This window comes from Paroedura picta, chromosome 5, assembly GCF_049243985.1.
Source record: "Paroedura picta isolate Pp20150507F chromosome 5, Ppicta_v3.0, whole genome shotgun sequence".
Lineage (NCBI taxonomy): Eukaryota > Metazoa > Chordata > Lepidosauria > Squamata > Gekkonidae > Paroedura > Paroedura picta.
Window position 1 is genome coordinate 108422929 of NC_135373.1, and position 13156 is coordinate 108436084.

The following is a 13156-nucleotide window of genomic DNA, read 5'->3' on the forward strand; positions in this document are numbered from 1 at the left end:
TAGAAGCCAGTTTTACCACAGAGCTTTGACCCAAGTACATGGAAGTGTCCCACTACTTTCAACATGAGAGGTTTAAGCATAATTATTAACTATTCTTTCAGCTGAACTTTGGCTGGGCTACTCAAAGCAGCAGCAAAGGCAGCTGAACTTTGACTGGGCTACTCAAAAATATTTCTTACCAACAACATTTTCAGCATTTTTTTGTTACATCATTATGCCTGGGCCACAATTTGTATTCTTACACCTTCTACTGCAGAGTTCAGTTGATGGCCAGATGACAGTCCAATTTCTGAAAAATACCTAGAGATTTCTTTTTTGGCAGGGGGGGGGGAGTCTTGGAAGTGTGGGTTTGGGCAGGGGAGGGACTTTATTGGGTATAATGCCATACAGTCCCACCTCCTAAGTGTCCATTTTCTCCGGGTTAATTGATCTCTGTTGTCTGGAGACCAGTTGCAAGAGCAGAACTTCTCCAGCTGCCACCTAATGGTTGACAGCCCTTAACTAAACTTCTACCCAATGGCTCATCAGTACCCATTTTGTGGCTTTTTCTTTGGAATGGTCTTGTCTCCAAAACTTCATGCCTAACTGCAGTTTCCCTTAGCCATCTCTGTTCTAGAGCACAGGCCTAACTGACACTGAATTAAAAATTGCTGTCTTTTAGGTTTATCCTACTTCAATGAGAGCTTTGGGAATGGGGACTAGCGGCTCACTGTGTCGCATTGGTGCTATGATGGCTCCTTTTATATCACAAGTAAGATAAGATACCTTCTTTTTAGTAAATGGACTGTGCCTTTAAGAATAGATGCTAGGCAAGTGAGTTCAGATAAATTATGTGGTTTTGTTTTATTTTTTGTAGAATAGTGATGTAGTTCAGGAACATAATCCCTGAAAGATTACAATGCAACCTTTGTTCTGCTAAATTCAACATGGTTTCTGTATTTTTCTACCTGGATCTGTTATATTCTACTTTTCTGGAGTTGATCTTATATTAATCCTATTTTTACTCATCAGCCAATAGTAGGGAGTGGTTGATTACCATCTCAGTTAGATCTTGTTTTAAACAGGCTGCTCTTTGTAATGTCCTTTCTGTTTTATAAGCCGAGAGTGACAACTAGTTTTTTGAGTTCTTTCCAAATAGAATGAGGATGCTGAAACTTATATTCTGGTATGAAGAAGACGCAATTTTGCCACAATGCAGTGCCCAAAATCTACAGGCATGTTTCAATCTGCTAGACCAGGCTTTCTCAACCAGGGTGAAACCCTGGGGTTTCTTGATGGCCCTGAAAGGATTTCCTAAATGGCTGGAATTAATTTTTAATATATTCTTTAAATGTGTGAAACATTAATCAGGTGATATGATCATATATGGTCATGTTGAACTCCCCCCCCCCACCAAATGGCCAGTGATTGGCCTGGAGGGGGTGGGAAAGGGCCTCAGGTGGGCATGTACACAGCCATGCTTCCAAACCATATTTTCCGCAATTGCACCACTTCTGGGGGTTTTCAAAGCCTGAAGAATGTTGTTGGGGTGTCTCAACAGTAAAAAAGTTGATAAAGGCTGTGCTAGACCTATGTACGAGCCTCTTGTGGTGCAGTGATAAGGCAGCAGACATGCTGTCTGCAAGCTCTGCCCATGAGGCTGGGAGTTCAATCCCAGCAGCCGGCTCAAGGTTGACTCAGCCTTCCATCCTTCCGAGGTTGGTAAAATGAGTACCCAGCTTGCTGGGGGGTAAACAGTAATGACTGGGGAAGGCACTGGCAAACCACCCCGTATTGAGTCTGCCATGGAAACGCTAGAGGACGTCACCCCAAGGGTCAGACATGACCCGGTGCTTGCACAGGGGATACCTTTACCTTTAGACCTATGTAGGCCTGCCTCTTATGTTGTGGCCAGAGTAATTACTTTTGAGTAATTACTAGAAGGGAATTCCTATAATTAAGCTGAGAAAAAAATACTTTGTGGCAGTATAGCATTTATACTAATTGTTTATTTCTAGGTGCTCATGAATGCTTCTTTCTTGGGAGCGCTTTGCCTGTTCGCTTCCGTCTGTGTAATATGTGCAATCTCGGCTTTCACTCTCCCCATAGAGACCAAAGGAAGAGCACTTCAGGTTGGTAAACCACCTAGGAGAGAGAATTAAGTTCTTGGCCTTCAAAGGGTTCAAGGGACGTCTATCCCTGAATGTCCTCAAAAGTGTAACCAGGAGCCCTATAAGAGCTGTCTGTCAGAAACTGATAATATTAAATTCACAGAATCACAGAATCATGGAGTTGGAAGGGGCCATACAGGCCATCTAGTCCAACCTCCTGCTCAACGCAGGATCAGCCCAAAGCATCCTAAATTGTCACAATCCTTTCTACATGAGCCAAGTACAAGTGGCCATGGCCCTCAAGGGAGATCCATAAGCTAAAGAGGCCTTCTAGATGTAAAGCAGGTGGACGTTTCTCCTAATAGCACAATGTTTGCAAGTCAAATCTTTGAGTGAGCAGCAATACAAAGCGCATACAGTGGATGTCCAGTATTCACAGGGTTCTGTTCTGTGATCATCATGAACGGCAAAAGCACAAATATTGGGTGGCAGGGTTCTGTTGCTTCCCTATAGCAACCCCCCCCAAACCCCACACATTTCCTGCCAAATGTATCAAATGCAATCATTATTAGGATCATGGTGTCATAGGAGTAAAAACAAGCTGGGAAACATATCAAATGAGCATATTATAAATGATATCACAAATCATGAATCTGTCAATAGCCAAGGTCATCTTTGATTGTTGGATCTTATGACTTACTGGTCTTTGGCCACATAGTAAATATATATCTATCTAATTCCAACGATCTACTGCAATGCTGGGATTTTCAGGGTCTAACATATCGGCTATAGGACTGATAAGCTCCAATTTCCATCTTTTAAAAATGGATCAGTAAAAGGTAGATAACCTAGTAGGATATGAACAGTCCTCAACAAAAATCCAAAGACATTGATCCACAAAGCAAATGGTTTATGCAGTAGTTAATGTCATTTTTAAGCATCAGGTTTTAAGTATGAATTAAAAGTACCCCAACCCCAAAACATTATTGCATTAAAGGCCAAAGTAAGATAGATAACTCCTTTGTGTACTCAAAGCGATTCATAAATTTGATAGCTGTTTTGGGTTGCAGTGCTGATATCGATCCAAACCAAATTAAAGTCTTTCATCACTGGACTGCAGCTGTGATTCTGAATGATTTTTGGCACTGGGATGACTGCGGGATGGGATACTAACCCCGCCGCATTAGCACCTGAACCCACTTAACCATGTACACTAGGTGATCTTTCTTCGTGCCACTACACACGAAGAGAAAAGTGGGAAGGAGGCTGAAATAGGAAAACCCATCCAAAAGATCACAGATGCTGGGGATAATGGGACCTTCTTGGATAAAAGCCATGTGAGACAGGGGTCATAGTAAGCAGAACTGGGTGAGACTGAATTAAAAAGGTGGCTGGAATCAACCCCTGAACACTGCTCAATGAAAGCCGACACATTCTCTGTGCAACTGCAGTAATTTGTTAAAATTGAGTTTTTTTAAAACTTCCCTTCTAGCAAACAAAATGAAGACACTCGTGCTGGCAAAAAAAAGGCAAGATAAGGAACCAGTTAAAATGATCAGATTGACAGGAGCTGTTTTCCAGGACAACAATAACAGTGTGCTTTCTACTAATGCCTTTCCCAAAAAAACGTATCCTACAATGTAAACCTGGTTTCCTTCCCTCAAATAAAATAGGAAAAATAAAATATGCCTACTGTCATGTTTAAAACAAGGCTGGTTTGTCCTCCAACGGAGCTTTTGATAAAGACAACAAAAATTTGGGAAGAAATATCTAAATATATGGAATACTTAAACTTTTGCTTCAGCCCTTTCGCTACAATTTAGAGAAGATGATGGAGCTTTTAATACAAAATGGAGAAAAGCGGAAAAGCAATTGAAGTTAGCGTAATGGTTCGAGTATATTTTTGACCTATATTGAAGCTCAAACTACAACGTTACCAAGAACAGGAAAGCCATTCACTGCACTAGGTGACCAACGTGTTCCTAATGAAAAAAATCTAAAATTTTACACGTTTAACCTGCTAATTCAAGAAAAGCAGAGCAATTACTTCTAGGTTACCCAGCAGACACAACACAGAGATCACGAGATTTAAAAAATCTTCCTTTGCAGAAGTCACTATGAAAATGAATTAAGGTTTCAAATATTAGGCAGCAGAAAATGAATAACCGGTCCAAGTTTTTTCTCCTCATATGACTACAATAAGACTTATTTAAATACTTTTCAAAGTATTTTAATTCATTTTTTCCACTCCTTACATTTTAGCCACAAGTAACTCTCTAGGGGCAACTACAATTCCATTGTACCAATCAGATTCCTAGGACAATATCAAATTATGTTTTCCCCACCCATCCCTACCCACCCAATGGCTAATGGTTATGTACAGACAGCTGAAATTACGGCCAATCACATGCCTTTGGTAAACTAATGTCTGGTGAATTCACATTTTCTTGAAGACAGCAGAAGCCATTAAATTCAATTCCGTTTTTTCCCCTTACAAATCTTTTTTAAATAAAAGATTTGAACCGCAGTTCCTCTGGAGTGGTGGTAGAATGAGCTCTCAATGAGGATAAATTTTATAGAAATATTCTAAGGTCTCCTAGGTGCTTCAAGTCTTGGTAGTATGAAGCAGCAAAGTATGAGTCTCAGTCCACAGATGGCGAAGTTATCTCAAAATTTCCTCCAAAAAATGAATGTTGATAAATATCAAATAAAAAAACAAACAAACCAAAAAACCTCTTAGCGGTTCACATAACCAGTTCATTTAAAAAACTGACGCTCTTCCCCTTTGAGGCGTTTCTTTCGGGGCTGTACAAAGTCATCATCTGAGTCGTCCGTTAAATCTGGACTACGTCTATCAGCATAGCTATAGTGTTGGGTGGGGAATTTCTTGTCAGGATAAATGCTCTTCAGAAGTTCATCAAAATAAGCTTCCAGTTTCATGCCAGCATCAGCCACTTCTGAATCAGGCTGTTGGGGAAATTCAAAATACGGTCAGGTTTTCACGTGTGCAGTATCATGACATTAAAAATTGACTTCTCAAATTAATAGTCAAGATGGAAAAAGTTGTGTTTCTTTAAGGGAAGGGGGACCCAACAGTATAGACTTTTCTGTGATAAGGGCATCATGGAATTATGACATTATACTGAGTGATTAAAATGTGGAATTCACTGCTAGAAGTTGTAGTTATGGCCACAGGAATGAAAAGCTCTAGAGGTGGATTAGCTAGACCTATCCTACACAAATCTATCAATGGATAGCCAGGGTGACTGAAGGGAACCTCCATATTGTGAGGCACTAAAGCTCTGAATACCAGAGCCAGGAGGCAACATCAGGGGAAGGTAAACTCTATGCTCTGTTGTTGACCCTCCAGTGGAACTGGCTGGCCACTGTGAGAAACAGGATGCTGGATTAGATGGACCACTGGTCTGATCCAGTAGAGCTCTTCTTACGTTCTTGGGATATAAAGCTTCTTGCATGTCAACAGCATGTACAAAAATACAGAGTAAGCATTTTAGCCTGCTGGAACCTTCTATCACTAGAAGTGGCCAGTTCCTTGGCTAAGGTATCTCAAGAAAACTTATTCATCCAAAGTGTCAGAAGACTACCTCATCCAACAGCAGACTTAATGTGAGGGAGATTTTATTTCTCTCCTCCATCTGGGTATACCCATCATTACTAAACGTGGTGGGTGTGGGATGGTATGTTATAGCCTGATATAGGTAGATCTCAGAAACTAAGCAAGATTGGTACTTGGATGGGAGACCACCAATAAAGACTTTGCATTTGGAAGCAATGATAAATCACCACAACTTACTCACTTTCATTGAAAACCCTACAGGGTATGTGACTTGACGACACTTTACTCATGCTTACACGAAATGTGTCAGGTAAAGAAATTTTGGTTCAGCTCTGTCATGTAACATCTTGGTCAAATCCAACAGTTCTGCATGGCTTTTGTCAGGCTAATCATTATAAAAGTTTGCATTTGGGAATCACAAGTTTCTAATTCTACTCATAATCTTTTATCTGTAAATATGTTTTTCTCTTGTCCTGGACTGAATGCCAGTCTCACTTTTCTGATACTTCTATATGTTTTATTTTAGTTTCCTGATAAACATATTTCCTGTATTCTGAAATTGCCAGACACCTCTTCAAACTACCTGATGGTGGCATCAGATCTTAACCTGAATGAGTTATGCCATGGCAGCCTCATTAATAGGCCTACTAGCTGTTTTTATCACTTGGTTACTGACCAACCTTGCGAAATTCCTCATAGAATGCTGGCCAGAGGGCATGAAAGAGGAGGACCAACCCCCAATTATAATTCAAGTACAACATCAAGCTGTCTCCCTCTCAAACTATCGTAGCACCCAGAATCAGACTCTCTGACAAAAACCCGTCCTTTCCTAAAAGGATATATATATGTGAACACAAGATAGTATTTCCTAACCTCATTAAATTCGGCACAGTTTCGGAAGATCAGTTGGAAATCAGCTACAACATCTTCTGGCTTTGTGTATGATGGGTGATGAGCTTGTAATCTATTTTTGATTGTTGACAAGTCCATTGGCTTTTTAATAATTTTGTAGTAGTCAGGCACCTAAAGAGAAATAGACCAATAAACTCAGAAATTGTCCCAATGTATTTCCTCGGAAACCAACCACCTGAAATTCAGCACTTCAACAAATTGAATTCTGTTCATATCAGATTCCTATAAAGAAAATAAATGGAAGGATTCTACTAATTAGCTCCATATTAATTAGTTAAACTGTATGCTCTGTAGTTCTCCTAGCCACTGTAATCCCCTTAATTCTGCAATCATCTCAAGAAAACAGTAATTCCCCAATGAGGCCATATCTCATACATGCCACTATGTAGTCAGTTCTAGTATACATCATACATTTTTATAGAGTCGCTTGTTCTAACACGTGAAGGGCTCCCATGGCTTAATGAACTGCTCCATATGGAGTTCACAGTGATGTGATACAGAAATCTAATTAATAATAACAGTAATAATAAGCAGAATTGGAATTTAATAGTGAAAAGGGGAAGATTCAATTCATGCTGTGATACACTATAAAAAGAAAACTAAGAGATGGAAAAACTGAGCGGCAAAAAAAGAAAATGCTCATACAAGGACAATTAACTCAAGTTATGTTACCATTTGATAGAACCCAGACAGGGTTCTCTACTGATACTTGTATACAAATACTCTACTATTTCTATTGCCACATGAGGATACTTTAACAGTACTTGATTACCAAAAAAGAAAAAAAAATCAACTTCAAAAGTTCAAAATATAATACAGAAAAATAAGTGATAAACAAATACAGTGCATTTACTGCAGGTGCAAGGACTCTTGGGTGCACTTTAGGGTTCATTTCAATGACATTCAGTCAAGATATAAAGAAAGAGCCCCCCCAAACTGAGTTATTGCCTCAATTAGTTTGTTTTGAGAAACCCATGGTTGGTTTAGGGAATTATTAGCTCAATAAGTGACTTGAGGGGGGGACATCCAACTATGTCTTAACTGAAATGCGAGTTAGTACCAGTGTTGGAATTATTTACTGCTCTTATAACAGCAATTTGACTGATGCTGGGTGCCAATTTATATTACAAAACTCGAACAGCAAAGAATAAAGAGGCCACCATACCGTAGGAGGGACAGGATCTTGAAAAGCAAGGCTCATTTCATGGCAGTAAAGGTACAGCAGTAATCTTTCACATTTCTGCATAAAAGAAGAGGTCACAGTCACTCACAATAGCACCCTGAAAAGCTAGAACTAGGAGCCTCCAGAAAACAGCCTCTAACCTGATGAGAGATGCCTCTACTGAAATTTTAGCATAGTGTGGCTCTTTCCCCACTTTCCATCAACTGAAAATCTTTGATATCAACACATTTCCATACTGAGAAAATGGGAGTTTGAACAATGTGCACATCTCAAAGAGAAAAATCCATGGTTGATTAATACATTTCCTAAAACTATGAAGAAACTGTGCACAGTGCAACTCAGTAGTCCATGCCTAAAAGACATTATTACATCGTCATGAAAACTAGTCCACATAAAGGAATCTGAGAAGAAAGGTTTTCAAATAGTCGGCCGGCCTTATAAGTTTAACTCAAGAGTTATACCAGAGCCAATTTGAACATTTTTCAAGGCTTATTAAGAGATGACCTGAATATATTATATGATGGTTAGTCAGGTATAATCATATTTGAGCAATCATGCCTGTGCAATGATACCCTTAAGGAAATTACAAAAGAATGTAGAGAGCCAATGGGGTGTAGCAGGCAGTGTCGGACTACCATCTGCAAGACCCAGGTTCAAATCCTGGCTCTGCCATGGAAAGTGGCTGGTTGATGCCCAGTCACACCCTCTCAGTCTAACCTGCCTCACAGAGTTGTTGTAAGGACAAAAAGGAGTAGAATGATGTAAGCTGGTTTAAATCCCCATTGGGGGCAAAGCCAGGGTATAAATGAAATAAATAAAATGCATAGGTGTAATCTGTCTTAAAAACAAACAAACTCTGGATGTACCACACTTGTTTTTGTCACTGACCTCATTAAAAAACAACAACAACAAAATGAACAAAAATGCAATTCACTTCTATTCTCACCCTCCGATCTTTAGGAGACAATCCCATGTTGCCTTCCAGCTTTCTTTTTTCTTCGGACATATGACTTGGGCCATCACAATCATATTCTACTTGTGGGTTGGACAAATCCCGGCAGAATGTGCAAATCCACTCTCCACTACGTAAATGGGCAGAAGACAGACAGGTCTCAGTGCACATTCTTGAGTTCCTAAAAGCTCCTAGGGAAACACTTTAATCTATGCTGAGTTTAGAAGGAGATGCCCAAAGAGCAAGAGGTTTGAGCCCCACAATTTCTCGTACTTTGTACCTTGGAAAATTCCTGAGTGTGGGGACATGGCAAGACAGATGAAACACTTTAGGGCACTTGTCACAACACAACAGCTCTCCTCCGTTCTGACACACTGCACACCAGTCCTCATTGGGGTCATCATCTTTTCTACCGTCTCCAACATGGCCAGCCCCTAGCCACGCTCCCTTGCCACTGGACGGCTGGTCACCTGTACTGTCTGGCGCGTCGGTTCTCATGACAGTTTCTTCAGAGGAGTGATTGCGATTGCTGTTCAACAGCAGCGAGGTAAGCAAATTTCTAGGGAAACTGGTCTGCAGGGAAAAGGGGGGAAAACAAGAGCACAGTTTAAGGAAAATACAATGCAAGGTTTTTTATACATATGCATCTTTAAAAAAAAATTGGAAGATGCCTCCTTGACAACAAGACAGTTATAACCTAGTCAACTGAATCAACTGCTTTATCTAGTCCAATGTATGATTTTAGAAACTGCCAAATAATAATGAGAATGTACCATCAAGTCGCAACCAACTTGTGACAACCCTAAGATGATGGGGATCTCCAGGTAAGCAACCAGTAGTGGTGGCCTTTCTCTGCATAGTCACTCTGGTTTTCCTTAGTGGTCTCCCATCCAAATACGAACCTTGATAGTCCTGGCTTAGCTTCCAAGGTCTGACAACATTAGGCTAGGCTGGGCAAATTCACATGGGAATCAATTAGCTCCTGCGAAACTCACATTTATTTCAGCAATGGTGTTCAAGAATCAGAGCTCATTTTTAATATACATCTCTCTCCTCATTTTGCTTTTTTTGTTTTGTCATTTTTCGCCTCATCACAAGCACATGTACCCAGGAATATCTGTCCTGGGAGGGTCTTTATGTAAACCATGGGGTTGTCAAGGCAAGAGATGAGTAGAGGTACATAGCAACCCCCAGTCTTCCTTGATGGTCTCCCACCCCAGGACTAACTGCAGCTAATCTTGCTTAGCTTCCAAGCTCTAAAAAGAAGAAATTGACCAATCAAAATGGTGTTCCCAATAAGCATAAATCTCAAATATAGTCTGTGTCCTTATTTTATTGTGTAATTCGAGGTGGACCAAGCCAGAACGGTAGCCTGTCCCTCTATAAGTATTTCAATGAGTACACTTTAACTTTACCAAAATTTTCTAAATTCCTGCAACCTTAGAGATCAAATATTACAGTATATATTGGCCATAGGCACTGTATACTACGACTTGGGTCCCTGCTACATTGGTTGGTTTCCAAGAAATTTATCTGGATACTGTTCTGGCTTGTCCCACCTCAAATACATTGAAATAAAATAAGGACACAGACTATATTTGAGATAGATTTATGCTTATTTGGAACGCCATTCTGGTTGGTCAATTTCTGCTTTTTGGTGCATCCATGGACCAACTTGCCTTCTATGCTTCATATTAGCTTCTAAGCTCTGACAAGACTGGGATAGCAAGCTACTGCAAACATGGCATATAAAAACTATTCCATTCTCATTAAGCAGATGCTTCTTCTAAATCAACAAACTGAATAAATACATAGCATGAGTGCTGTCTGATTTTTCAGAGATCAATGCAAAGGGCTGAGTTCCCACCAGATTTTTAGCTCTGAAGCAGAATCTTAGTGATTTAGCTGGTTTTCCAAAAAGTTAAAATTACCCTCCTATACTCAGACTAGTTTCTCTGAAACAGTGTTTACGTTTTGATTCCGTGATTCTTCGTCTGTTTCTTGCTTCACTATTACAACTGGGAAGTCATAGTTCTCGCTTGGCATACCGGACTCTTGTTTTATTCTGATGGGCTCCAACATGACTACTGGAGCTTTCTGGGTTGAATCAGCACCTGATGGTCTGCTAGAGGAGCCAGAGCTATAAAATGAAGAAGAAGATGATGTTAATTTTGACACGCCCTTCATCTTTTGAAGTAGAACACAACACCATGAAGTTTATGAAAATAAGCCATTTATTCTACAAGATTTTTAAACCTTTCAATTATTAAACTGTTCAAATCAAATTTATTTAATAACACAGCACTACGGCCAGATAAAACAGATAGCAAAGAACACTGGAAACCGATATTTAAAATTGCATGAATAATTGGTTCATTAAAAATTGCACAATAAAATTCCTCTAAGACACTTTTAATTGAGCTTGAGTTGTCTTTCCCGTATGCTAAGCACATGAGCACAAAATTTGGCAACCTGCTCAATAATATAGACCTTAGTATTCCACAGGAGAAATCTAACTTTTCCTTTGTTAGAATCCCTGAGTAATGGGAAGATGAATTCATTTCTTGGAGAGTTGAAGGTAGGGCATCTTCAGAGGACATGCTCGATTGACTATCTCCCCAGAATTCCAGGGGCAGAGTATTAAGCTTTTGTTTTAAAGATAAATAACAACTCTGAACTACACAATTAAAGCACTATCATAACTGCCATAGGATAAGAAGCATATCTCCAAGACTCAAGAGGAAATTTTCACCCTAGCCGAAACCTGAGTCGCAAAGCCTTAAATTAATACCATAAATAAACTTTCCCTCATACAGTTCTTTGACCATGGACCAGAAATGAGGTGGGGGTGAGGGAAGAAAAAACAAGCACCTGAACACATATGATTCTTTATATATTTTGATTCAGGTGCTAGGACAATGACTTGCCCTCCTTGTACCAAGGTGCGAAGTTGTGTCCGACCCATCACGACTCCATGGACAATGATCCTCCAGGCCTTCCTGTCCTCTACCATTCCTCGGAGTCCATTTAAGTTTGCACCGACTGCTTCAGTGACTCCATCCAGCCACCTCATTCTCTGTCATCCCCTTCTTCTTTTGCCCTTGATCGCTCCCAGCATTAGCCTCTTCTCCAGGGAGTCCTTCCTTCTCATGAGGTGGCCAAAGTATTTGAGTTTCATCTTCAGGATCTGGCCTTCTAAGGAGCAGTCAGGGCTGATCTCCTCTAGGACTGGCTGGTTTGTTCGCCTTGCAGTCCAAGGGACTTGCAAGAGTCTTCTCCAGCACCAGAGTTCAAAAGCCTCAATTCTTTGACGCTCGGCCTTCCTTATGGTCCAACCTTCGCAGCCGTACATTGCAACTGGGAAGACCATAGCCTTGACTAAACGCACTTTTGTTGGCAGGGTGATGTCTCTGCTTTTTAGGATGCTGTCTAGATTTGCCATGGCTTTCCTCCCCAGGAGCAAACGTCTTTTAATTTCTTTGCTGCAGTCCCCATCTGCAGTGATCTTGGAGCCCAGGAGCATGTATTATACAGCATGTATAAAACCTCATTAAAGCCCCTACCCCATAAAACCAGCATAAAAACCTAACAAGATTTTAATATTTATACTAGCCCAAATCAAAATCTCCAAATGAAAAGAAGGTGGTCCGCTGATATAGTCTGCCAGTATCTGCTTTTTGTTCTGCTTAGGGGAAGCAATCCTAACATACTCATATGTCCCAATTCCCTGGCATTTGTAGATCTGCTCTTGCTACCCAGTACCCTTCTATCCTTCCATTAACACATCAACACCCAAGATATTTTGCAGGAGCCTGACCATATATCCAAAGCTCACCTCACTCTTACACGAATCACTGATCTAATGCCTGTTCACTGAATAGTAATGATTTCAAAGCTTCCTTTCCTACATAGTCAGCTTACCTGCCTCGACTTCCAACACTGGAGGCACTGGGTGAACGAATTGGAGGATGAACACCAGATACAGAAACTGCGCCTAAGTCATCAGGGGAAAAGATATTAGGAACATTTGCACTTCTCTTGTTCTATGTTCTAAAGCTTCTAATACTTTGATCTAAAGCAGGGGTAGTCAACCTGTGGTCCTCCAGATGTCCATGGACTACAATTCCCATGAGCCCCTGCCAACAAATGCTGGCAGGGGCTCAGGGGAATTGTAGCCCATGGACATCTGGAGGACCACAGGTTGACTACCCCTGATCTAAAGGGTCAGTTCAATAGGCTTTTATTTTCACCTATAGTCAGAGAGTGGGCAGAGATGTTACTGACAGGAAGTTACTGACAGGGTTTTTAAACCCTGCTTTTCACTACCCACACAGGTCTTTCACATCACCATCTTCCAGGTCCATTTAACTGGAGATGCCAGGGATTGATCCTGGGACCTTCTGCATGTTGAGGTTCTTTACCCTTTCATTTACATCATGCTG

General features: G+C 40.6%; 2 protein-coding genes across 6 annotated transcripts in view; one reads left to right on the plus strand and one right to left on the minus strand.

Moving 5' to 3' along the window:
- SVOPL (SVOP like) overlaps positions 1–3759 on the plus strand; it is a 34040-nt gene extending 30281 nt beyond the window's left edge. The window contains exons 14-16 of one of the 2 annotated variants that reach the window (XM_077339809.1): positions 662–751; positions 1998–2111; positions 3583–3759. In XM_077339809.1, coding sequence (XP_077195924.1) covers positions 662–751; positions 1998–2111; positions 3583–3594 — 216 coding nt within the window. In that variant the 3' untranslated portion in view covers positions 3595–3759. Of the gene's footprint in view, positions 1–661; positions 752–1997; positions 2112–3582 lie in introns of those variants that run through there. The other variant, XM_077339810.1, reaches the window with a different exon arrangement.
- A 554-nt stretch (positions 3760–4313) lies between these two features.
- Positions 4314–13156, minus strand: part of TRIM24 (tripartite motif containing 24) — a 44107-nt gene continuing 35264 nt past the window's right edge. For 2 of the 4 annotated variants that reach the window (XM_077339808.1, XM_077339807.1), the window contains exons 13-19: positions 12636–12708; positions 10686–10854; positions 8995–9287; positions 8709–8844; positions 7745–7819; positions 6541–6690; positions 4316–5057 (exon numbers count right to left, since the gene is read on the minus strand). In XM_077339808.1, the coding sequence (XP_077195923.1) occupies positions 4848–5057; positions 6541–6690; positions 7745–7819; positions 8709–8844; positions 8995–9287; positions 10686–10854; positions 12636–12708 (1106 nt within the window). In that variant the 3' untranslated portion in view covers positions 4316–4847. Of the gene's footprint in view, positions 5058–6540; positions 6691–7744; positions 7820–8708; positions 8845–8994; positions 9288–10685; positions 10855–12635; positions 12709–13156 lie in introns of all 4 variants that reach the window. The other 2 variants (XM_077339805.1, XM_077339806.1) reach the window with 2 other exon arrangements.